The sequence below is a fragment of the Pogoniulus pusillus genome, chromosome 10 (assembly GCF_015220805.1).
Source record: "Pogoniulus pusillus isolate bPogPus1 chromosome 10, bPogPus1.pri, whole genome shotgun sequence".
NCBI lineage: Eukaryota > Metazoa > Chordata > Aves > Piciformes > Lybiidae > Pogoniulus > Pogoniulus pusillus.
The window spans coordinates 31,016,923-31,044,711 of record NC_087273.1 but is presented as its reverse complement, the minus strand read 5'-3'; the positions used below and the strand labels follow the sequence as shown (position 1 = coordinate 31,044,711).

The 27,789-nt window shown below is 42.7% G+C and overlaps 1 protein-coding gene across 1 annotated transcript in view; it reads right to left on the bottom strand.

Moving 5' to 3' along the window:
• The window catches only part of ZNF516 (zinc finger protein 516), a 112,334-nt gene that overhangs the window by 44,923 nt on the left and 39,622 nt on the right, over positions 1–27,789 (bottom strand). The window contains exon 2 of the mRNA XM_064150126.1: positions 19,464–21,494. Within this exon, the coding sequence (XP_064006196.1) occupies positions 19,464–21,369 (1,906 nt within the window). The 5' untranslated portion in view covers positions 21,370–21,494. The remainder of the gene's footprint in view (positions 1–19,463; positions 21,495–27,789) is intronic.

The window sequence follows — 27,789 nt, the reverse complement described above, 5'->3', positions numbered from 1 at the left end:
AGCAGAAGGTTCTATGAGAAGAGCTGTGGTAACATGTTAATGCCAGAAATTAGAGCAGAGAGTATTACTTTAAGTTATGACTTAAGATTATAACTTTTTTTCTTCCTTTTTTTCTAACTGCCACTAACTGTATTTCTGGTCTTCTGATTCAAGTGAGCAGCAAGCTACTAGGGGATTTCCTAAGTGGGCCTACTGGTGTTTCTTCAGTTCCTGCTAGCTGCTTACAGTTGCACCTGTGAGAATTTAACCAAGCTGGCTGTCAACAACCAGCAACCAAACGTGAGGAAACAGCAGGGAGATTTAAGCTCTCTCAGAAGCCAAGTGTGTGGATGAAATGTAACCTCAGGGTGGGATTTCTTCTTTTGGCTGAAATTGGGAAGTACTTCTAAATTTCTCAAAAAAGAACAAAACAGAAAATCTAAGCTAGCCTAAAAACTTCCACCTTTTTGTCAAGAGTATTGTTTTTCCATTCAGCTTTTGTTGAAGTGCAGTCACAGTGCAAAACATAATTAACCCTTGAGTAAGGCAAGAATGGGAAAATGGTTTCCCTCCTCAGCAAAAGGCTTTTGGAATGGGGGGTCAAAACAGAACAGCACCACAACTTAAAGTAAAGAGAGGCATAATTAAGCTTTCGTACAACATCTGTATCACATTTGCACATGCACTCACTTCCAGGGAAGAGACAGACATCAAAACTAATGGAGAACATCCCAACTCTCCAAATGCAGGAAGAATGCTGTAGCCTTCCCAGATGCACCCTCAGGACTGTAAGACAAGAGATCAGCAGAGGAACCTATTTTCTCCCCTATTGCTTTTACTGTTGTTTTTGGCCAGGTAGTGTTAGGAAGTTTTTAGACATGTTTATCCTGCTGCTTCATGTACTACAAGAGACTTGCATACACCAATACCACTGGAAAACAACAGCTACAGAATAAGCCTCATCATATTCTGGTTGTTATGCACAGTAATTGATTCCAGGGTCAACACTGTGGTGCCGCAACAAAGGGCTATATAGCTTAAGGGTACAGAATAAACAGCAGGAGTTAATAGAAGTTCTGTTACCATACAAATACTACTAAAATGAAAGAAAAGCAGAAAATAAAATACTCTGTATAAGCAAAACTGATTATGAAGCCAATGTACAACCTTAGCTCTCAACAGGCTGGTCATTTCATTAGAGGAAAGAAATACAGCAAGTGCTTTCAAGTATCTGTAACAAGAAAACAAGACACTAAGATTTTGAAGCTAGTTTCACAAACACAGTGATTGCCATGGGTGCCAATTTATTAGTGTGAAAATATATGGCAAAGAAAGGTATCTGGAGCTACAGTACTATCCATAAAATACCCATTACTACTAGGGTATAAGCAGCTTCATTCACAGCATCATGTGTGACTGCTCCACTGTATCTAAACATCTGGGGCAAGTTACGTATCTGGCTTTAGTGCCTTTGAAATGACATGCCACGTTTATGCCAAGAGGTCCAGCCACACCAGTTTTAACAGTCATGTTTTCAAAGTCCAGAGCTTTGTCATTTTGGACCATCCTATTTAATAACACTTAGGATTAAAATGTATTTATTCCCTTGCCCTGCACACCGGGAAGGTGAAATGGATGTGGAGCTGCAAATGTCTTCTTTAAAAATAGTTCTCCCAATTAATGATTCTCTCCTGACAGTCAAGCACTGAGGTGAAAAGTTACAAATAAATATAGACATCCTTGTGATTTGCCTGTTGAAACACTAAGGCTCACAAAGTATCCAAACAGAATCTCTTATTTACAGCTTTGCTGTTATCACTTCTCCCTTCTTTTTTCAGTTTCTGCTGTTCTCAGGACCTGAAAATAACTTTTACCTGTTTTTCTTTCACCTGCTCTTCTTCTGTGCATGGCCTTGAGCACTGAGACTGCTCATGCAGCTGAGGCACTGTGTAACCTCTTGCCCTGATGCACTCCCACACTCCTAACGTGAACAGGATGACACCCAGCTACAGCAGCACCTCCTTCCTTGGTGCTCCACTTTCTCTCCACATGCACTCTGTGGTCACTCATTTCCTTCCTTTAAACAATATTCATTTTTCAAGTGCCAGCTGGGCCCTCACAGGCTGACTCCTCACAGCATGCCAACCTTGCTGGCATGTGCTGCTCCAGGCCTCAGCCACTCTCCTAGCCCTTCACCCATTAGTAAGCTAACACCATGACACTGCTTACACAGAGCATGCTTACCTCCACCTCACTTCCTTATGCCATTGTTTCAGCTTCTTTTCCAAGGCTGCTCCTAAGGCTCCCATTTCTACATATACCACCTACAGTTTGTACATGACAGTAGCTCAAATCCAGTCCAACTCCTTTGAGACGAACACTTCTATCACTTCCTTCAGTTCACAACTGCACGATCATCACGACAAGCTGGGTCAAAGGGAAATGCTCCCACCGAGGTCCTGTACACTGCCCCATAGCACCTCAGCAACACCAGCCCAAGGTCACCCACAGCATCACAGAGATCCATTGGGAAATGGTACTTTGTCTTACTCTAAAATCAGACCCTCAATAAAAGCAATGTACATTGATTATTTTATAATGTATATGTTGTGTGATACTTCAGATGCAGTGCATCAGACCAAACATCAGTTAGAAAGCAAATTCACAGACCAAATGTCTGCTCTTGCAGACCAAATTTCTGGTTTCTGCTTTTTCATGTCCTCTGCTTCCCACTACAACAGGGATTTCTGGAGGGCTGCCAGCATCAGAAGCCTTCTTGGAAGCATCAATGGGCTTCCAGAGTAAGTCATTTTATGTCATTTGGATGCATCTCTAATAGTAACACATCAGCCCCTTCCCATTTATATGGATTAACCTTTACTTGCTACATATACTCACAGACATTCTGAAGTCCTGCCTTGCCTTTTTCAATCTTTTCTTCAGCCTGATGGAGTTTTTAATTACATTATGTTTTTGGCCCATTCCAACATTCACCTCCCTTAGGTATCACGTTTCTTTCCTTTTGGCTTCTGAAGGCTTCAAAGAAAGTACAAAACTGGAATTTGAGTAAATACTGTCTGAAGAGTATTTTCCATGATGACTTGGTTGAGCAAACTCAGCATTTCAACTGACTGAATATACCCTAAGAGATGCTTTTTTGGGGAAAAAAAATCTTTCTCTGCTGTAACTGACCAAGAAAGGTCAATCTAGCAGAAAATTTTACTAGCACATTAAAATTTCATTATGCATTACTAACACTTAATTTCCATTACGAGCCTTAATATTAGGCACTTGCATGCTGATAACATCAGATAAAAAACCCTAACAACTTCACTTGCAAAATGAAGTGATTATGTTTTAATTATAGCTAATATGTCATGTCTACATGTATAAATGAATGAAAAAAAACAACACTATTTCCACACAAATTAGAGCATTGAGGTTTCCTTGTCAAACACACTTAGCACTACAGCAGCAAGTAAGTGGTATCCACTTACTTGTACCCATTTTGCTGTCCCAGAACAATCTAAGTAAAGATTGATTTCTTTTCTGTACAACTTTACTTGCCATTCTGTGTTTGATTCTTTTTTTTAAGGCTTCTCCAGGATTCAACAGTACTTAAGGTTAAGACATTTCTGGGAAATTGCTATGCTTGTGGATACAGGCATGTGCAAAGGCAAGAAACTTCTGCAAAGTATTATAAGGGGCATAAGATTAATGTGTTCCATGTGCAGTGTAAGCTGTACTTCCCGAATTCTCTTTTAAGGGAAGAGAAGGATCTATTTGCTTCATTATCTAATGAAAAAAAAAACCTTTACTACCTACTGAATAAAGGCTAAATCACAGAAAACTGAACAGACCTCTATTTCAATTGTGCTAAACCATGCAAATGACAAAGACCAAATGCAGTATCTGCTCCACTACCTTGGGGTACAGCAGGGATGGGAAAAGAGAAAGTCTTTAACATCCCATTATCATCCCAATTCACGACACTCAGTTTGTCACCATCACAACACTGACATGCAACCTCTGTTGACAAAATACACTAAAAAAACGAAGGAGTGGGGTTGAAAAGGTGTTTAGACTTGAGGTTCACATTTCCAAAAGAACTCATATATTTCCCTTGTGGTTATGCTGGTTTTCCACACACACCCCAAAATATTTACTTTTTTGCTGACAACAGCTTGCCTCAAATGCTATTTAAGCAGTAAGACATCACAAGACATATGCTATCCTGAGATAACACACACCTCTGAAGAGCTGTTAGGTGTAGCCGATGCCTTCAACTGCCTGATGAATTTGTTATCTCAAAGAAACACAAGGTTTGGGAGTGTCTCATATTACAAAATAAATCCAAATTTAATCTTAAATAAATAAATAAAATCAGTGGGGTTTGTATCCTTTCAGAAAAAAAAAAAAAAGAGAGAAAAAGGAAAAAAGAGATCTGACCCAGAGTAACTACCTCTAACTTGCAGATCTCAAACATGACTAAAATTACAGCTGTGATATGATCAAAAAAAACTGTAATGCAATGACTACTTATTTTTCTGTTATTAGAAGTAACAGAAATAATGAAGTAATAGCTGAGGTCTGATATTATCTTGAAAGCAAAGTTCTAAAAAGCTGGAGGGTGAATCTTACCCCATGGGTTCTGTACGTGGAATATACTGGGCTCTAAATCCATGTTAAGTAAGCACCCATATCCAAGTTACAATAAGCATCAGTTGAGAGAGTGCTTTTGTCTTTCACGTGGACACTGTCTCAATAGAGATTCTGCACTTTAAAAGAACAAAGTGTTGGATTTTTGCCCTTAGCATCACTAAAGGGGAACTGAATCCATTAACAGAGTATCCACAAAAGACAGTTCTGAGACTTGCTCCTCCCCTAGTCTTACCCTATCTAAAGTTTGTACACTAAAGTACATTTCAGGATATGCAATCTACACTGGCATTGATGACAGAAATGAAAGACTTCTCTATTCTTCCCTAACCTCAAGCTATTAGGTGCCAAGTGGCTCAACAAAGCAGTTAACAATGATTCCAACCTGACTGCTCATATGCTTAAAATCAAGCCAGCAGTTAGGAGTTTTGCTGGATCAGGGCCAAAGCATTCAACAATTTGCCAGTTCAAACCCATGCTGTTTGTAAATAAGGAATACAAATTCACCATGAAAATAAGTTCCCTACACATTTACCAATCCATTCAGGCACTGAAAATAGTATCTAGATATTGGTCACCAAAAAATGACACAGTAGCAGTCATATGCCTAGTGCAAGAAGGATCCAAAAGTCTCATTCAAGGACTAAGGCATTGAAAACTATAATGAAAAACTCAATTTTTTTTTTTTCTCCACAGTTCCATAAAATTCACTATATGCTTTTTAACTCCCTAAAAATCCAGCTTTGCTGCTGGTAAATCTTGTAGGCAATCAAAAGAAACCCGAGAATAAAGAGAAGTTATCGATGTTCCCACTGTAAAGAGTTCCCTTGACTGTAGCTAAGTTGCTCTTGACTTTTACTGGTATGACTGGTACCACAGTCAGGCGCATTCAAGATAAAGCAATCCAGTGCTTGAATGAGACTACTGGGTTAAAAAGTAATAAAGTGAAATCAAGTGAGACCTAGTAAAACTTGTATTTGTAAAATGCACCTGCAGAAAACAAATTATCTACCAACACTAGGCCAAACTGCGCATTACTTTTATATCCTTTGCAGCCCTGGGACTCCTCCACATTTCAGCTCCTGCAGAATTTAGCCAACCATATCCACTGAGAGCATCTACTGCCAAATGTAATGCGTTAACAAAGAGAACGTGACTCAGTTTAAGATGGATGAAGGACAAACTGTGAAGCATGTTAAGAGCAGGGGGAAAAAAAGAACAACAACAAAAAAAACAAACCAGAAAATAGATTTAACAAAGATAGCTACACAAGTCCCTTGGTTAGCAGTCGTTTATAGCATAGTAGAATTCCACTAAAGACTGCTGCAGTGCTACTGAAGTATTTGGAAATCAGATTAAAACCACTACCATTGCAATTTTCATTGCCTGATTCTTGTTTTATTAGCTTGAGGGGGGGAAGGGAGTCCTCGCTTACTAATCAGAAACTGCTAGAAAGTAAAAGCACTACACAGTGTGATCTTATGTCTGTAAATGTCACAAAGCAGTATTTCATGTGTCATACCTTGATGTTATAGAAACATCCCATAGAAGGAAATACCAAAACTGATAAATTGTCTTTTACAAGACAGCAAGGCCAGAGTAGGTGTTAAGAAGTGAGGGTTTAGAGAAAGCTGAGTTACTGTGCAGCTGGATTCCCAAACACACAAGCATATATGCAGATGTCTGTAATACTTGTTGACTAAGAAATAAAAGCCTACTACAAAAAAAAATGGAAACCCTGCTAATAGTTTTTCACAGCCGTGCAAGTTTTTTGTTTGATTGATTTTTTGGGGGGATTTTTTAAATGCTAGTATTTGGTAAGCATGGGATGGAGATTGGCAATTCAGGAAGGACTAAAGATAGGCACAAGAAATCCTTAGAAGCATCTCTTGCGACAACAGTTCCAAAAGCTGTGGAATAAGTATAAAGCATCTTACATAAGCTTCAGGGCAAAGCTTATCCTACTATCTCTTCCCTTTAAGACACCACACTCACTTCCTAGCTCTCTAGGAGATAAATTAAGGGCTGGGTAAACCTATCTCTCCCTTAGCATCTTGGTACAAATGTTCTTCCAAGCTGAGCGCTATGCCTTGGTCACTCATATCACAGACCTGCAACTGAAATAAATGGTCTAAGCAGTACTCTTATTGTCAGCCTTGTTATTGTACATGGCAACATGTAAAAAGGAACAGTAGCAACTAAAGCTGAAGACAGCAGAATTATCTTTGATATGCTGTATCAAAATACTCTGCACAAAATTCTTTTGTACTTAAGACTCCCAACTGAAATGCTTGCAAGGAATAAAAGCAGCTCAACATCTGGATTTGTAACTTCAAAATGCTGCAAAAGAAACTGTCTCTGAGCGACAACAAAGACAATCTCTATCGTGAGAAGTCATTCACCTACTAAAGCATCTATAGCTCAGCCAGCAAGCTTTAGTTCTGACTTGAGCTATGTGTTATCTGTTCCTCATCACCCTGCTCTGTTGAAAGAGGAACTTGAATTACTGTTTAACACTGTTGCTGGCCACCCACATTACATGAGACCAAGTAAAACAGGACCTAGTAATGTGTAGCATGGTAATCAGGAACACAGTGGAAATTACTCAAGATGCCTACGGGGCAATCGTTAAACGTTCTTTAGCTGGTATGATGTCAGGGTAAATGTACAGCATTAAAAGGTAGAGATTACATTATCCTAAAGCACTGATGCCCTGCTCCAGTCAAACACCTTTTGCATGATGTGATGGTTTGGGTGTTCCTCACCCCCCCACCCTCACTTTAAAAATCACCCAGACTAGACTCAGCCAGTTCTGGAAATATGAATGAAGCTTATTATTTACAGCTGGCACAATATACAAGCAGATATTTACAGTATATACAGTTATAGACAGATATATACAAGGTAAAAGCTAATACAGAAACACAACTCCCCTCCCAGAAACCTGAGTCCCCAGGAGGGGCTATCAATTGCCCCTTCCCCTTCCCCCTACCTGTCTCAACCTTACCCCAGTCCCAAGGAAGAATAGAGGTTTGGCCAGGAGGTTAGGAAGCAAAGTGGATTGGTCCAAAATGGAGGGTGAGGATAGAGAGATGCAGCTCAGCAAGCAGCCCCAGTGAGAGTGGTGTGCCGAGAGTCTTATCTATGTTTTGACATATTTTTATACCTCTCAGCAAGCCTGTGAGGGAAGTAGACATCACTCTTGTTTTGATTTCACAGCCTATGATCTAGTCCTTCTCACCAAAACGTTCTAGCTAGCTTCAAACTAGCACACATGAGCTGCTTGAAACATAGCTCCCATCATCATCCTAAAAGAAGGGCCAAGCAATTTCATGTGAGGTACACATGCCAAGGGAGGGTTGAATCACATTTCTAGATGTCCTATGGCTCTTTCCTCTTCCCTTCCCCTATATACACACCTTAGTGATCGGGACTGCCAGCATTTTTCTTGTTATCCATGTCCTTGGAACAATCAGCATAATTTCTATTTTGTTCTGTTCCTTTACTACTTCTTCCCATTCATGTCAACCCACACTTAACAATACATGAAAGCAAAAAGCTGCTGTTGATGGCAGCACCACAGGAATAGGAGATACCCTCTGCAGTCCAAAGGAGCATACAAGAGGGAAGAGTGTTCCCTGTGTGCTGCTATGGAGATACACACCAGCCTATACTGGTAAAAAAATCGTGTTTTGTACTGCAGTGCTTTGCAGAGAAAGTTCAGATCACACCACCACACCACGTGTGGCTTTGCTACACACGTTGGATAAAAAAGCATAAAGAAGAAATTTCTCAGTTCAAACTAGGTAACTGTTCTGTTTACTGAATCTGCTTTAAAGAACAGTTTGAACAAATCCCACACAATGCCTAATGGATCTTACTTCTGCAAGCACAGGGTCCCTGCCCCTGCCCCACTTCCCCTATGATTTGAAACATCAGCTTGCTATATTTGAAAGTCCTGGCATTCATCTCACTGGCATTAACAGCCAAAACAATTCGTCTGGATTGTAAAGTTGAGAGGGTTTTATATTCCAACAACAACTTTAAGGAGATGCCAAAATTAACTGTGTGTAATCACAGTGTAATGCTTTTATCTTCATGACAGGCCTCTATCTTACAGAAGGCACTGAGACACTGTTCTTCCTCATTGCTTGGGAGCCTTGGGTAGCAGTTACCAATTGTCCAGCACTGAGACATTCTCCAATTTTTTTGGTAGACTTAAAGTAACTTCAGCATTCATAAGACTGTACATACAGAATAAGATCTTCATTTAGTGTAAAATGCCCCAACAGCACTGCCTTCAGTGGCATGAGATTGTGAGATTTACAGTAAGTGAGAGTCTGGTATGAAAAGTATCTAAAGTGTAATTATTTGATTAAGATATATTGTTAAAGTGTTTGATTTTTAAACAGTGGAGGGGACTTCCCTTGCACACAGAGGAACATGCTTCATATACAAAGAACAACAAAGTCCTGGTAGTGGATGGTGGCAGCTGTGTTTCATGCATTCACTTTGGCAACAGAAAACATTTACTAGGATTAGCTCCTTTTTGGCACTACTATACATATTTGTTTTCCTATTTTCACTTCATTAGCTGTTTTAGTCCCACTGTTCCTCTCCTCCCTCAACTTACAGCCTCACCATTTTACTGGAAAAGTAAAGCAACTTTGGACAATATTTACATTTGATTTATTGTCATTCAAATGCTCCAGCTATTGGATTTGTTTTTATTTATATCTGAGAGAAAAAAAAAAACAAATTTATGGTTCATAAATGACTCCTACCCTTCCTTCTGCCACAAACATTACCAATATCATTATGTTTCCATTCCAGCATTCAAATTTATACACAGGAGTTTCTTACAACATACCTGGGATAAACAGAATGCATCACATCCCCTAGTTTGTATGACTTGAAATCCACAGCCAAGTGTCTCTTTTCCTTCAATTTACTGATAGAGATACTAAATTAATGTCTGTCAATACATTTCTTAAGAGTTTTTATAATGAAACAAAGAGCTTCAGATCAGTAAGAAGTCAGGTCAACTGGCAAGTGTGGAAAAGGAAAGCTTCTGCTGCTGTCTCCCATTCATGTGACTGCTCAGAACCTCTGGTACTCAAATAAAAATCCACTTGAAGTTAGCCACCTTTCAGTGTGGGGCTTCAGGAAACCTCACAGCTTCAGTGCAAGATATCCAGCACCCTGGGACTGTCCTGGAGGGTGTGAACCCAGTGTCACGCTACACGTCTTTTCAGCCTCCTGCTCCTGTTCAGAACACCCATCACACAGCACAGCTTCCTTCACCAAGGTTCTGCTCCTCTCTGTGTTACCCCATTCCCCTTTTTCTCTTCTGTGCACCCTACTTCCACCTCTTGTCTCACCCCTTCACAGATTCACAGACTACCTCAGGTTGGAAACAACCCTCAGAGGTTATCTTATTTAACCTCTCTACAGTCAGCAGGGACACCTCCAACCAGATCAGGCTGCCCATGTCTCCAGAGATGGGGTCTCAACCACATCCCTGAGCAACCTGTTCCACTATTTTACAACTCTCACTTCCTCCTTATGTCTGACCTAAATCTTCCATGCTCTGATTTAAAACCATTGCCCCTTGCCCTATCACTGCAAGCCCTTCTAAATGGTCCTTCCCCACCCTTCTTGTAGGTCCCCTTTGGATACTGAAACGTAGCTATAAGGTCTCCCTGGCACCATCTCTTCTCCAGGCTGAACAACCCCAATCCTTTCAACCTGTCTTCATAGGAGAGGTGCTCCGACCTTCATGGAGCTCATCCTTCTGAGTAAATCCTACCATACCACGGGTAATTCCCCACACAAACCAATAGCAGCCACATCCCATTGGCTTGTATTCATTCTTTGGCTGGGATTTTTTTATGTTCTATGAAGTCTAGCAACTTGTGTCTGCCTGATTGAGTCAGAACACAATCAACTTGGACCTAAAACTGTGTTCATACAAGACCTAGCACAACAGGCAACCAGCAATAGAACAAGGGGACACAGTCTCAAGTTGTGCTGGGGAAAGTATAGGCTGGATGTTAGGAGGAAGTTCTTCACAGAGAGAGTGATTGCCATTGGAATGGGCTGCCCAGGGAGGTGGTGGAGTCACCACCCCTGGAAGTGTTCAAGAAAAGACTGGATGAGGCACTTGGTGCCATGGTCTAGTTGACTGGGTAGGGCTGGGGGATAGGTTGGATTGGATGATCTTGGAGATCTCTTCCAACCTGGTTGATTCTATGAACAGTTCTCAGTTGCAGTCAGCCCCTTCCTGCATCACCCAGTATAGTAAAGACAGCATGAGAGAGTGAATCAGTCTCTGCTTAAAGTGTTTCAAAAATATGGAGGAGTCTGATAGAAGGGGAAAAAAAAGAGACAGAAGAGGTAGGTGATAAGGAGAAAACTGGATGAGATGATTTTCCATGAAAGGAGCATTCAAAGGCACACCATCATCTGCCTTTCCCTGCCATCCTGCCTTGACAAGGTCAGGCTAGAAGCAGCATCCCTCTTACTTATTCCCATATAACACTTTTTTACTCACTTTTTTCTTTTTTCTTTCTCTTCTTCTTCCCCTCCCTCCCATTTTATTTCCTTCCCTAGTTTACTTTTAACATTTGCTTCCTGCTCAGTCTGGTGTTTACATGCAGAAAGAAGTACCTTTATGGCACTCTCTTACTGACTACCACAGTAGTGACTATATACAGTACTATATAGCAGCTAACATCATACAATTCGGTTCATTGGCTGTTCTCATCCTGAATCAGATCTCCTTGAGGAACACATTAGATTTTCCCATCTTTCTGCATTACACAAGTCCTTGAGCAAAAGCAATCCCATGGATGGCTTTGCCTTTTCCTGAAGGAGGACTAACCCAGATTATCATCCCCAGCATATTTTTTTATGTGCATGACAGGGCTTTTATTCCCTTCTCTACTACATTAAAATTTTGGTGGGGCAGGGCTGGCAGATCCCCTAATATTGACTAACCATATGGCTTTTGCTAACCATGTGTCCCAGTGTTCGAAGGGCCCACCCCTCAATACTCTTGGTGTTGTCTTCAACAATCCATTTTATTTCCTTCCCTAGATTACTTTCAACATTTACTTCCTGCTCAGTCTGGTGTTTACATGAAGAAAGAAGTATCTTTATGGCACTCACTGACTGGGCTAGTGCATGCCCTTGCTTTTCCTATGTTTCTGTAAACCACCAAGTGGTATTTAAATTGTTTTCACTTCTTTTCTTCATCTTCCCACCTGCCAGCAGCAGTCACATCCTCAAAAATTATGTTAACTTCATCATTTCAGGACTGAAATAATTTCATAGTGCCTAATGCAGAAAACTGTAAGACTTTCACTGCTAAACTTATCATGATAATGGAGAGGCCCACCTTGTACCTTAAAAATCCTGACCACAAAATCCAGGCAGATTGACCTATTTCTTTGGCTCATGTAAAACTATGTTTCAGTTGAGAAGCTGAAAGATTTAAAAAATAGATTCCCTTCCATTTTTATCTGCACATGCATAATCCCACTCTACTTTGCCATACTGTCATAGATCTGGGGTTCTTAGTAACAAAAAGAGAATCACTAAAGAAATGGAAAGAAAAAAAAGAAGGGGGAAAAAAGAAAGAAAAAGGGAAGGAGAGAGAGGGAAGGAGAGAGAGGGAAGGAGAGAGAGGGAAGGAGAGAGAGGGAAGGAGAGAGAGGGAAGGAGAGAGAGGGAAGGAGAGAGAGGGAAGGAGAGAGAGGGAAGGAGAGAGAGGGAAGGAGAGAGAGGGAAGGAGAGAGAGGGAAGGAGAGAGAGGGAAGGAGAGAGAGGGAAGGAGAGAGAGGGAAGGAGAGAGAGGGAAGGAGAGAGAGGGAAGGAGAGAGAGGGAAGGAGAGAGAGGGAAGGAGAGAGAGGGAAGGAGAGAGAGGGAAGGAGAGAGAGGAGTGTGTGTATATATCACATTGCCTCTCATCCAGAAGCACCATCCTCTGAGAAAATTGCGTGATAAAATGGATTGTTGAAGACTACACCAAGAGTATTGAGGGGTGGGCCCTTCTAGAACTGGGATACACAGTTAGCAAAAGCCACATGGTTAGTCAACATTAGGGGATCATAGAATCATAGAATCAACCAGGTTGGAAGAGACCTCCAAGCTCATTGAGTCCAACCCATCACCCAGCCCTAGCCAATCAACTACACCATGGCACTAAGTGCCTCATCCAGTCTTTTCTTGAACACCTCCAGGGACGGTGCCTCCACCACCTCCCTGGGCAGCCCATTCCAATGGGAAATCACTCTCTCTGTGAAGAACTTCTTCCTAACATCCAGCCTATACCTACCCTGGCACAACTTGAGACTGTGTCCCCTTGTTCTATTGCTGGTTGCCTGGGAGAAGAGGCCAACCCCCACCTGGCTACAATGCCCCTTCAGGTAGTTGTAGACAGTAATAAGATCACCCCTGAGCCTCCTCTTCTCCAGGCTAAACAGGCCCAGTTCCCTCAACCTCTCCTCATAGGATTTGTGTTCCAGGCCCCTCACCAGCTTTGTTGCCCTTCTCTGGACATGTTCCAGCACCTCAACATCTCTCTTGAATTGAGGGGCCCAGAACTGGACACAGCACTCAAGGTGTGGCCTGACCAGTGCTGAGTACAGGGGATCTGCCAGCCTTGTCCAACCAAAACTTTAATGTAGTAGAGAAGGGAATAAAAGCCCTGTCATGCACATAAAAAAATATGCTGGGGATGATAATCTGGGTTAGTCCTCCTTCAGGAAAGGCAAAGCCATCCATGGGATTGCTTTTGCTCAAGGACTTGTGTAATGCAGAAAGATGGGAAAATCTAATGTGTTCCTCAAGGAGATGTGATTCGGGATGAGAATAGCCAATGAACTGAGTTGTATGATGTTAGCTGCTATATAGTACTGTATATAATCACTACTATGGCTGCCATGTACCATATTAATGATACTACAGTAAAAATCACAGCCTGGCAAAGAATGGATTTTGATGAAATCAGAAAAGTGCAGTGATGACACAAGCACACAAACCCAGCAGTGATGGAACCTAAACAGACTTCAGCATTCAAGAATCCAACACCACAGACCATGTCTCCTACCCTCAAAGATTGTTATGAGAGATGGAACCCAAAATCATGGACTAAATTAACTCAATGGGCATTTTAGGGGGATGACACCTGTGCGTATTTATCAAAAGACAGGAAAGGTGAGTGGCCATCAGTTGGATGTACTGGAAAGTGCAGGACCTAGGCATGATGTAAATGGTATAGAACAAGGGGTAGATAATGTTCTGACTTTGCCAGCACAGAGTCATTCTTCCCAGTAGCTGGTACACTGCCGTTTTGGATTTAGGATGAAAATAATACCGATAATACATCAATGTTTTAGTTGTTGCTAAGCAGCATTCATGCTAAATCAAGGACTTTTTAGCTTCTCATACTACAGTACCAGTGAGTAGGCCAAAGGGACAAGAAACTGGGAGGGGACACAACCAAAACATCTGACTAAGACTGGCCAAAGGGATATCCCATACCATATGGCATCATGCTGAGCATATAAACAAGGGGGAAAGCTGGCAGGGGGCTGTTGCTTGGGAACTGGTTGGGCGTTGGTCAGTGGGTGGTGAGGAACTGCATTGTGTATCACTCACTTTTATATTCTAACTCTTTTATCATTATTGTTATTATTTTTCCATTCCTTTTCTGTCCAATTAAAACTGCCCACAATTTATTTTTTTCTCTTCCAATTCTCTCCTCTACCCCACTATGGGGTGGGGAGTTCGTGAGCAAGCAGCTGCATGGTGTTTAGCTGCCTTCCAGGTTAAAACTATGACATACCTTAACACAACAAATATAGTCTGGGCCACATCTTCCCACATGGCTGTCCCACAAGGCATATATGGCTTTCACACAAGGCACAAACAGCTCCTGCACACATCTTTGTATGACAGGTATCACACCACACACTGTGTGTAACCGGGAAACCAATTTTCACTCCCATTCCATCCACAAGCTGGAAACCACTTTGTAACCCCCTACCTTACCCCCTGGCAGCTGACAACTTGGGTTTGCAAACACTGCCCCCGTGCTTGAGAAATCATTGTGTTACTCTTCGTAAACAGCAGAGACAAATTACCTTTGTGTTAAGAGCAAAGAAATTACTACCCTGGAGGCTCTCAAGCCTATTTCGCATGCAAGGTGCAGTTCTTGCTCTTCTTCCAATAAGCCCTATCAGTACTTCCCAGCCTCTGTCACACTCAGCTCCAACATCTTTTGGTCCTAAGTTACCACAGAGGTGCACTGCTGACTTCCCTGCTGCAAGACACTTTTGTCAACAAGACTACTCAGATTATTATGAATCAAATGCACAAAGAGGTACTTTCAGATAAGTCAAGGCCACAACACTCAATATCTGTCAGTCTCAAGGCCTTTTTCTGACCTGAGATAACATATTAATGTGTCAAAGGGAGGACAGACAGTAAAGATATGAAAGTTTAAAAACAAAAATATACAGCTATTATATAACCTGATGAGTAGAACAAGATTTTCCTGACCACATCCTGAGTAAAAGTAGAAGGCACCATAGAAGGCATGTGAGGAACAGGAATCAAGAGCTCTACTTGGCCACCTCCACTGGGGAGGGATGCCATCTGTGGGGCTGGTGCACAGCTCTCAGCAGAAAAACTTCACCTGCAAGAGTAACTACAATAAGTCACAGCAGAGGATAGCAAACTGCAGCAATTCCAGAACATACTAAAACACCTGATACTAGTGCACAGGATGGTGGAATTTGGCCTATATTATGTACACTTTAAGTGTCTGTTTGTAGGAGAGGGAAAGAAAGCCTGTCAAAGTAAAGCAGCAGTCTTCAGAAGAGTGGAACTAATCCTACAGCTTGCTGGACAGAAGGATCCCAGTCCCAATATAAGGGCAGTGTCAGGAAATCTGCATATCAAAATGAGAAAATTCAGAAGCCTAAGTCTTGAGCAATGACCTAGGAAAGCTCCTTAAAACAACAACAAAACCAAAACAAATAAAAATCAAACTTTCTTCTAAATCCAAACTTGTAAAGAATGTTCACTTCATTAACACAGAGGTTTTATTTAAATAAAACTCTATCAGAAAGAAGGCTAACATTTTTCATGGTCCTAAGACTGTTTGTTAGCCAGTTAAATACTTGATGAGTTCTTCACCTGTGATGTTAGCAAATACAAAATGCAGCAGCCACCTTCCCAGCCCATCAGTGCAAGCACATCCCTTTCCCAAGATGCACTTTTATTCAGGCCCATCAGTTTGCTTCTTACAGTTAAAGCAGGACCAATCTGTGCACCCAAAGAAAAGGGTTTTCAAGTGTTGGCTAGTGAAATCATCTAAGCCAGTCACCTTAATTCCTGTGAGACAAAACCCTGCGTGACTAACTCTCACTTGTCATTCCTGCAACAAGGGCTCAAAGCTTGAGCTAAGAAGTAGGATATGCAAGGAGATGAGACAGCTCCTCTTGTTAAAAATAAAGTGCTTAATAGAGTGAGTGTATAAGAGCAGCTTTCCTATTTGAACATCATGTGAAAATGTGGTTTGGTGTTTTTAGCCTTTCTCCAGAGAGATGTTTTTTTCCATCACAGCAGTTCCCATAAGGGCATTGTGCATTAGACTGGTAAAATATGGCAGCCCCATTGAAGTCCAGGCAAAGGTACAGCTTTATCACTTCATCTTGTGTCAGCTGTAACCAAAGTGTTTCTGGTAGCAGGTGATGGATTTTCACACAAAGGTGGTCAGTATGCTTCCACAAAGAACTTTCAGTGTCCAAAATTCAACAGCAGAAAGCTGAATTTTGATTCTTTTAAATGAGCAAATCATCACAGTGGAAGTATTGAAGTCAGCTCGTTGCTAGGACTTTCTGGAGTTGTGGTTTATTGAAAGGGCAAGAAATGAAAAATGGAGTTCTTGGTTTAATGTTCTAGTGTGTACTCAATTTGCCCATCAGGGACTTGATCCAAGTTGAGGCAAAATCAAGTTTAGGACTGTTCTTGTAAGTTTAAAGACAAACAGATGGTTTTAATTTCTTTTAACTGTATCAGTCCTTCAGAGCTCTCTTCCCTCTATGCCTTGTATTTTGAAAGCTGTATTGGCAAGCAGTGCAAACCCCAAGTTTGTTTGTCCCTAAAAACATCACAGTATCACACAGTATCACAGTATCATCAGGGTTGGAAGAGACCTCACAGATCATCAAGTCCAACCCTTTACCACAGAGCTCAAGGCTAGACCATGGCACCAAGTGCCACGTCCAATCCTGCCTTGAACAGCCCCAGGGACGGCGACGCCACCACCTCCCCGGGCAGCCCATTCCAGTGTCCAATGACTCTCTCAGTGAAGAACTTTCTCCTCATCTCCAGCCTAAATCTCCCCTGGCACAGCCTGAGGCTGTGTCCTCTTGTTCTGGCGCTGGCCACCTGAGAGAAGAGAGCAACCTCCTCCTGGCTACAACCTCCCCTCAGGTAGTTGTAGACAGCAATAAGGTCACCCCTGAGCCGCCTCTTCTCCAGGCTAAACAATCCCAGCTCCCTCAGCCTCTCCTCGTAGGGCTGTGCTCAAGGCCTCTCACCAGCCTCATCGCCCTTCTCTGGACACGCTCAAGCATCTCAATGTCCCTCCTAAACTGGGGGGCCCAGAACTGGACACAGTACTCAAGGTGTGGTCTAACCAGTGCAGAGTACAGGGGCAGAATGACCTCCCTGCTCCTGCTGACCACACCATTCCTGATGCAGGCCAGGATGCCACTGGCTCTCTTGGCCACCTGGGCACACTGCTGGCTCATGTTCAGGCGGGTATCAATCAGCACCCCCAGATCCCTCTCTGTCTGGCTGCTCTCCAGCCACTCCGACCCCAACCTGTATCTCTGCATGGGGTTGTTGTGGCCAAAGTGCAGCACCCTGCACTTGGAGCTATTGAACCCCATCCCATTGGACTCTGCCCATCCCTGCGGGCGGTCAAGGTCCCGCTGCAGAGCCTTTCTGCCCTCCAACTCAGTCACATCTGCCCCCAGCTTAGTGTCATCTGCAAACTTGCTGATGACTGACTCAATGCCCTCATCCAGATCATCTATGAAGATGGGACTTTCAGGAAAGATGCTTAATGATAAAAAAATTATATGTATCCAGCACTGCTTCAAAACTTTATGAAAAACATGTAACTACCAACACACAATCCTGAGAAATTTTTCTTTCTGCTACAGGGTCTGTAGTCAAGACAATGTGCAACACAGTAGAAAACCCTGACAGAACACAGCTAATAAAATAAGCCCACCCTCGTCCACAATGCTGCAGATTTATTTCATCCACCATGGTCTTGAAAATGAGTTTAACTCTGTGTTCCTCACAACAAAAGCATGAAACTGAGAGGAGGACAGTATTGGTCTCCAAACAGAAAACAAACAAAAAAAAAACCCACCCTGCAAGGCTAGGGAGGCAAAAGCCTGTGGAGTTGGGCCCTTGAGTACTTTCCATTGGGTCCTCATACTCATAAATTACCACAGCTACTGCTCCCCTGTACTCAGCACTGGTCAGGCCACACCTTGGGTACTGCATCCAGTTCTGGGCTCCTCAGTTCGGGGGAGATGTTGAGGTGCTGGAGCATGTCCGGAGAAGGGTGACGGGGCTGGTGAGGTGCCTGGAGCACAAACCCTGTGGGGAGAGGCTGAGGGAGCTGGGGGTGTTTAGCCTGGAGGAGGCTCAGGGGTGACCTTGTTGCTGTCTACAACTACCTGAAGGGAGGTTTTGGCCGGGTGGGGGGTTGGTCTCTTCTCCCAGACAGCCAGTGGCAGAGCAGGGGGACACAGTCTTGAGTTGTGCTAGGAGGAGTCTGGGCTGGATGTTAGGAGGAAGTTCTTCACAGAGAGAGTGATTGGCAATGGAGTGGGCTGCCCAGGGAGGTGGTGGAGTCACCATCCCTGGAGGTGTTCAGGAAAGGACTGGATGAGGCACTTGGTGCCATGGTCTAGTGGACTGGCTAGGGCTGGGTGCTAGGTTGGACTGGATGATCTTGGAGGTCTCTTCCAACCTGATTGATTCTATGATTCTAGAAAGGTATAATAATGCCTAAAAGGGTATAATACTACCCTAAAAGGGTTTTGTAAACAAAGAATGGTGAACAACAAAAATAAAACATTTGGGGAAAAAATAAAAAGCTACAAACGTGCTTAATGTTGTTCTTTTAAATATTTACTTTGCTTCCATTTGGAGAATAATTTGTTCCATTTAGCAGTGTCGGGCTCCGAGGACTGCTTTAATCCAGAGAGATTAATTATAGCCTTTGGAGTTATAAACACAATTTGGGAAGTGAAGCAGAAAAGAGAGAGAGAGACACCTCTCATGCTGGCAGTGAACAAGTTTACATGCTTCAGGGCTACAACGCACAGGCTGTGCCCCTGTGACACCTGCACGCTACAGGCGGAACAGTACCAGGACACCCATAAATTGGGAAAGAATGGTGAAATATCCAGGGAAAACACTACCCTACCCTAAAGCAGTGCTATAAAACAACTAAATTACTTCTTGGGTGTCCTTCACAGAACTGCAAGTTCACCTGCACCTTATGAAGATGTGCTCTGGTCTTGTTTTTGTTACCTGTACCAGAAATGAGTCACTATGGCAAGACAAGCAGCAGTGCTCACAGCAGGCAGAGGACCCCAACCACATCGCCTTTAAAGCTCTCATATGCTTTTGCATCTCTCTCCCTCTCCTCATCACCATGTCCCACAAGAGAAGATGCAGAAACCAGTGATAGTGAGAAGGGTGAGGCAGGGAGCAATCTTACCTAGTGAGGGGTTGGCTGCTCCCTCCTCCGAGCTCTCCTCAGCTGCCTCCTCTCCTAGGCCAGAGGTGGCTGAGTCCTCTGGGGCAGACGCAGAGCCAGGCGTGCTGGGCCCACTGACAGAGCCCGAGTCTCCTTCCTCGCTGCTGGAGCCATAGCGGTCGGGCTGGGCGGCTGTCCCACCCTCGCCGCAGCTCCTCCGCTCCTTGCGGTGCACACGGGAGTGCAGCACCATTTGGTGGTAGGTGCGGAAGATCTTCCCGCACTCAAAGCATTCAGTGGACTTGTTCTGGGTGGCTCGACGGCTCTGCCGTGAGGCAGGGCGGTAGTCCAGGTCCCCCTGGGTGAGCGGGCAGCTCTCCCCTGCTGGGGCAACCACAGTTTTCTCTGGGCGCCCGCTGCTGCAGCTCTTCTTCTTGGGGTTAGTGGAGGAGCTGGGCGAGTCCTGGTCTCGTTTGCGCTTCTCTTGGTTGACGAGGATGTACTCTTTCTTATCCTTGTCGTACGTCACATCCGCATCTGCCAAGGCCTCGTCCCATCCCAAATACTTCACGTACTCTGAAGGCTCTACAACTTTTCCTTTGGTGGCCAGCTGCCAAGCTTGGTAGCTACTGACTGGATCCAGCTCAGCTACTCTTTTCCCAGGCTGTCCTCTTGTAACTCTATCCAACCCCACAGATGGCCTTAGATTGAGACACTGCAAGAAAAACTGCTTCGTTACCGAGGAGCTCAGACTCCCCTCAGTTAATCCCTCAGCTTTATCCCCAGCACCGCCGCGTTGCGCCCGGTAGTGAACAGCATTATGTGCTTTCAGGCTTTCCATATTTGTAAACAGATTCCCACACTTGGTGCAAACTTCGTAGAGAGACAGGCCGGTGACAATCATCTCCTCCTGTATCACATCATTGATAGTGGCTATCAGCTCCAAATCGTTTTTTGGTTTGTTTTTGCTCCCGGCCTTGGGACCGTGTGACTTCATGTGGTTTTTGAGAAACCAGGGCTCTTTGAATCTCCTGCCACAAATGTGGCAGCCGTGATCAAACGACCCCCTGTGCTTTTTCATGTGAGCTTTCAGGAACCAGGTTTGACTAAAGGCCTGACCGCAGACTTCGCACGGAAACTCGCCTGCGCTCAGCTCACTCTTGCAGTTCTCAGTGTAGGCCTCCCCGTTTGGGACCTGAGCTGTTATATGGTCCTTCTCTACATGGCTTAACAGTGACTCCTCCCTCAGGGTCATGTAGCTACACAGCCTGCACTTGAACGGTTTGTGGACCTGATGCAGGTGCTGCTCCAGATCCTTCTTCCTTTCAAATTTGTTTTTGCAGAATGTGCACTGGTAAGAGGTCAGCTTGCCATCCTCTTCAGCTGGCACCACCTCCATGACCTCCTTCTTGCTGCTTCTCAACAAGATCTTGCTGCTATCTACCTGAGCAGTACCGTTCAAGATCTTGTTGCAGGCAGACGTACTTTTAGTGGGGCTGGTGCACCCACCGAGCCCCTCCGAAACACCCATTTCCCCCAGCTGTGCCTCTCCCATCTCTGCCTCATGCCCTTGACTTAAAGTGCCTGTTCTGTGACTACGGATGTGGATCTTCAGGTTGCCCTTTTGAGACGCTCTGTGATCACAGTATGGGCATTTGTAGGGTTTCTCACCCGTGTGCTTCCTCATGTGCTGTGACAAGGAGCTCTGAAAAGGGAAACTTTTACCACAGATGCAGCAGCTGTGGCACATGGTCTTCTCAGTATCCATGTCACTCTTACTTAGCCTGCCTGGGCTGGTGGATCTCCGCAACTCCATTTCTGTCTCTCTAGTACGATCCATCTGTATTACTGCAACATTGGGTGAGAGGGGCAGGAGGACAAAAGTATGTCCGGCAGCAGAAGAGGGCTGGACTGCGTTTTCAATCATACGGTTCTGCAGAGAGATGTTTTATTGCTTCATTCTTGGGGTAACGTTTCTCCTTTCACCTGCTCCGCAGAGTCCACAGCACTGATTTATTTCCCTGCGCTCTGGAAGCGGCTGGCATAGATCACCTGAAACAAGAACAAAATCACACAAATGCACAGGAATTGTAAGTAGGTTCTTAAATGTATTTCAAACTATTGGTATTTTTCATTCAACAGCTTCCATCACTCGCTCCACGTTCAGAAGCACACCATACTACAGCTTGCTGCACCAAAAAGCAGCAGCTTCTCCTTTGGCTGATATTCTAGACTTCAGTGGCAGGCATCATTAATGAACAAGTAAAATTCCCCAAAGAGCAAACATACATTTCCATAAACTGACACCGCAGTGGCTTTTAAAAAGTGCAAACTGTTAAAATATTTTTTTTGTCTTAAAACCAGATAGAAGTGGCTAAAAATATGTCTTAAAGGAGAAAACCATTTCTTGAGGGGGTTATTACACTTTAAATCTGTGGCTTTACCATCACGTGTAATTTCATGTAAAATACTTACTAGCCACAGATAAAAGGCTTTCCTAGAGACTTCAGCAAGTATCATATTCCTGCTGGCAACTGCATTACTTTGCATCTGAGACAGCTCTGCTGTGCTTGATGTGTCATGCACAGAGCAGGTGCAGGGGCTGAGGATGCTCAGCACTTTCATTAGAGAGAAAATAAGAATCCAAGGCTGAAGAAAGCATTCACAAAAACTAAAAGTTATTTCCTAATGGATGATGAAAAAAAAAAAAACAAACCACCCCTGAAGTGTAATATTTAGTCTCAATCTAACAAAGTGAATAATGATAATGTGCCACGGTATCAAATAATCTTAAAAGTGAGTCATATGTGTCAGCAAGGTACAGGGGAAACCACAGCACCACCCACCTCAATGAAGCAGAATTTTAACCCTAAACAAACAGATACAACAAGAGACAACTTTGATTAACAAAATAGATTAATAAAAGTTTAAAGGATTTTGTATTTTGTCACCATTAAGTCTAAGAGTCAATATTTGCCTCAGCAGTGAAAGATGCAACACACCAGCAGTTCTCCACCTTGCACACAGCAAAAGCCAACGGTTAAGATCCCCACAGACTGTTTCTTTTCCAATGGCTACACTGTAAAACAAAAATCTCCCCCCATTTCCTATCCTCTTTAAGTACTACAAACACCACATGACTAAGATCAAAGAATGCTGTATCCTCCAGTAAGAAAATCGATCTATTACTTCATTAAGAAAACATCAGCTTCTAAAGCGAAGCTAAAAATATGCAGAGCAATAACAAGACCATCATATTTTCACATCTATGACTCAATATAATAGAAATAGACATCTACATTTGTGAATTTTAAGGTTTCTCAGATCATTTCAACATGTAAATAAATAGTCTAACCACATCACCAGCATGAGCTTAATGAAAAATAAGGTAAAACTGATGTGGTGCTTGCCTCAGTTACACACTATAAAATAACTTCATTATATTTAAATTAATCTAGCCCTCTTATATTATATAAGACCATTCATTCTGGGTTTAATTTTCTGCATCTCTAATACCCATTCAGCATGTTAAGACTTAGAATCATAGAATCAGTCAGGGTTGGAAGGGACCATGAGGATCATCTAGTTCCAACACCCCTGCCACGGGCAGAGACACCCTACCCTACATCAGGCTGGCCAGAGCCCCATCCAGCCTGGCCTTAAACACCTCCAGGGATGGGGCCTCAATCACCTCCCTGGGCAACCCATTCCAGGCTCTCACCACCCTCATGCTGAACAACTTCCTCCTCACCTCCAGCCTGAACCTACCCATCTCCAGTTTCACTCCATTCCCCCTAGTCCTGTCATTCCGTGTTGTCCTGAAAAGTCCTTCCCCAGCTTTTTTGTAAGCCCCCTTCAGATACTGAAAGACCACAATAAGGTCACCTTGGAGCCTCCTCTTCTCCAGTAGTTATCAACAGCATTTACTCAAACTACCCTGACAATAACACATAAGGCATACATTACAAATGTAATTTATTTTCTTGAATGAAGCATTTTTTTATTAGGACTATTTTTTGTAATCATAAACTAAGTATATATCAGATCACAAATTCGGAAGCCCACAGAAGCAAACCAATCTAAATTAAGATCTGAAATTAGCCATTTAAAACCAGATTGAGGGGCAGTGTAAGCAGCTCCCTTGAGTATACAAGGGATGTCACCCATTAGAAGCTGTGACTGCACCAGAAGGTATGAACAAGCCAAAACAGCAAATATAAATGTTGCATATTGATGGATGAAACAATTCAGAGAAACATCCTGTTTATTTGACCCATAATCTAAATCTGCCAAGTACCAACCCATATCCTCTTACAATCAAAGACTTAGTCTAAAACTCATTGAATCATAGAAAGAAATGCCAAGTTTCTTTATATAATAACTGAACAAGCAACAGCTTCTTCTGAAACTTTCTACACCATTATCAAGTTGTGCCAGGGGAGTTATAGGCTGATGTTAGGAGGAAGTTCTTCACAGAGAGAGTGATTGGCATTGGAATGGGCTGCCCAGGGAGGTGGTGGAGTCACCGTGCCTGGAGGTGTTCAAGAAAAGCCTGGATGGGGCATTTAGTGCCATGCTCTAGATGACTGGACAGGGCTGGGTGCTAGGTTGGACTGAATGATCTCGGAGGTCTCTTCCAACTTGGTTGATTCTATGATTGTAGAAAAAAGATAGCAAGCTTTGGGGACAGATTTTCTCAGGTACTTTATACAACATTTTCTACATTCTGCATTTTCTAGCAGGGAGAATCCTGCTTATGGGCAGGCTGACTTTCAGACAAATAACTTTTATTTCTTCCTTTATTTTTTTTTAAGATGGAGGTTCCATTTTAACTCAACTTTCTACAGTCTTTCCTGTCTGAAAGTTGAAAGGAGTAGTTCAGGCAGGTATAAATCAAAAACTTCACAGTTCCTTTGTTTACTTGCCACAGCTTCCCTGTGCTTGGTCTTGACATATTCTACTTTAATTATTTATAGCATTTTCATTAATGAAACTTAGTTATGAAAATGAGGATATGAAGAAAGCAGTACTTAGAAGAGGGATATTAACCACTTGCAGAAGATGCCCCCAGCCCTATAATAAATTAGGCCTGAAGGGCAAAAATGTCAAGGTTTTACAAATTACCAAATTATTTTATTAGTCTAAAATACTTAATGGAAGTGTTATCATCTTCACCAAAATATTCTGAGGAAAATTGCTTCATCTTTATTGCATCAGCTTGGTCAGTGCACTGCAATTTGTAACTTTAAAAGCTGAAATAAAGTATTGCTAGATTTGAATTATTTGAATTCACACACACTTGATGGTCACAAAGTTTCTAGTCTGGTTTTCCATAGACAGAAATTGCAAGGGAAAGATGCATCTTCTCCCAATATGAGTTTGTGTTACATTGTGGGCAGGTCTCCCTTAGGCTTTGGTAAACTGACTGACAGGAACACACACAAACGACTTACAACTGCCTCCTCACATCATCTGAGTGTCACTTAAAAAGTAGCTCTTTTATTATAGGGGCTCATTGCAGAACAGCAAAGCCATTGTTCATTAGAAAGAAGCAGCAAAACCAAAAATTGTAACTGAAAAGAGATTCAATTCAGAAGACTGAACAATCAAAATGAGGAAAACTATGTTTGTCAAGAATCCTATCAACAGAAAACAACATCTTGGCTAAATGATTTCCACCTTAGCATTAATTATTAAATATTGTCAACATGAAAGATGGTGCAAGGAATGGAAGATGCCAACTGGTAAATTAAGCCACACTGACTGCTCTTCTGCTGCGAGTAAAATTTGCCATAGACATTTTAGCTTCCTTCTGGCTGACTGCAATGATAAAAATGTTTGTATCTTGCTAAAATGACAAACTTGAAAGTATTCAAATTCATGTCAGAATCCACTCGTCAGTGTCCAGGAGAGATATTCAGCCCCTTTAAAATACACTATAGCACTTAACATCATCACTGTTTACATGGAAGTTTGCTGTATAAGGCAAGGTGCAAGAGAAACATGAAGAATAAATCAAAACCAAGAGGGGTGGCAGGCCAAGAAACGTCTTCATTTAGTCAATGATTTCAGTTGTACTGCTTGTTCCTCCACCCACTGTCTCACACAGAGTCTTTGCCTCAACCCACATGGCAACAAATACAAACAAAATTTTGTTATCCCCCTTTAAGAAGGCAAGTCCTGCATGATTAAACCAAGTATTTGTCAGTCAAATTCAAACATTTAGGCATCAAAATGTCTCTGGTTTTAAAATCTAACTCAGATGTCTGAGTTCTCTGAATGAGAGAGAACGTGTTTGGCCAAAGCGACTTGCTCTCACCATGGAACTCAGGGACCTGTGCCAGTGTAAGATACAACTTCACCAACAAGGCTGTGGTAGACTTGCAGTGCAGCAATGTGATGGTTTGGGTGTTACTCACCCCCCCACTCTTATGAAAGTCACCCAGACTTGACTCAGCTAAGCTGGAAATTAGAATGAAGCTTTATATTTACAGCTTAGCATAATACACAAGCAGCTATTGACAATCTATACAGCTATAGACAGAAATATACAAGTTTAAAAGGTAATACAGAAACACAACTCACCTCCCAGAAACCTGAGTCCCCAGGAGGGGCTCTCAACCACCCTTCCACCTCCCACCCCTCTACCTTATCCCAGACTTTGCCTTAGGTTCAAGGTGAGTTTGGAGAATTGGCCAGGGGGGGTTAGGAAGCAGACAGATAGGTTAGAGAGAAAGAAGCGCAGGCAGCCAGAGCCAGAGAGCAACTCTGTTATCTGTGTTTATGTTCTTGTTTTTATTCATCTCAGCAAGCCTATGAATGAAGTAGACATCACCATTATTTCCTTTTCACAGCCCATCATCTAATTCCCCTAATTCCTAAAACATAGGCTCAAGCTAGCACAGGCAGATGTCATACCAGTGGCATAACTGCATCATCCTCATGACTTCTGCAAGACCCTGCCATAGTCTTGAAATGAAGCAAGTGTAGAAATGTGGTGGAACAGCACTTTAAATAAAACAGGAGCACTCTGGAATACCTATCACTCTTCTCTTCCTGCCACCTGGATGTGTTAGAAGAGGATAAAGTACGCTGTGAGGACTCCCCACAGGCTGCGACAGGCAGTCTAAAGGATCTTTCATGCCTCTCAGAAAGCAATTAATTAAAAAAAAAAAAAAGGAAAGAAGCAACACAAGAAAACAGAATGTGATTGCACACTGAAAAAGTAACTGAAACATTAATTTACTACATACAAATATCCTGTGCAGGGCAGATTGAGCTGAAAACAGAAGAAAAGTATTCCCATTTGGTCGTACAGAACATACATGTTCTTGTTAAATTCATCTTCAGTTAAGCCTGACTTTAAAAATCATATTGCATGGGCTGATGTAGAAGAAGGGAAAACTCTTCAGTAAGTAATGAAGAAGAGCATACAGTCTGGGAAGGTACACCTAGACCTATTCAAATAGGCCAGTGTGTATTCTAGAACAGACTGCTTTCAGTTTTGGGTGTATTTCAAGTCAACAAATACACTGGAAAAATATCACTCTTCCAATCTCCAAGATTTGTGAATATACACTGTAATCACTCCACCGTGTCCCTCTGCCAAAAGTTACAACAACCTTACAAAACAAAACAAAACAAACACTGTGAGACATGGTCTTGTGGAAAAAATATCTTATTGAAATTCCTCCTTGATGATGAAATAATAGGATGAAGCACATGAATGTCTATGTGAACTTGAGAAAAGCTGTACCTCTCAAAGAATGGAAACTAGACAGCTGATCTCTCCTCATCTGAGAGGGATCTGGTTGCCTCAGAGCTGGACTTTGCTGCTCAGAATGAAGGCATCAGAAGAGACTCAAATGGACAAAAAGAGAAGTTTTTACAACTGCCTCACTGGCCTTCATGATCATTAAACCAGAGACTTTTCTCCTCCCCTCTATCTTCTTCCCAGGCTGCAGACATTATCTTCTACATACACCAGCCTTGCTCCATCTGCACGTCTCTTCCCTCGCTTTGTATGGGGACATGGCTTCCTCTGGACGCCTGGATCCCATGGGGTTATCAGTCCACCACTCTGATTAAAGGCCTGATCCTGCCACCCTCTTTGAGGCACTGGTCCTACCCAAATTCATATAGAGCCTCTATTGCCTTAGGCTAATAGCATCCTTCAGACTACACCAGAGGGCAGAAGAGCAAGCTCTGTCTCAAAATAATAAGCCCATACTTGAATTTGCAGGAAATCCTAGCATGCTGCAACCTATGGACTAAAGCTGCCATTAGGTCAAGGCAGCACAGCTCTGAACTGATTTTCTGAGAGCAATCCAAATGAATCCAGTAAAAT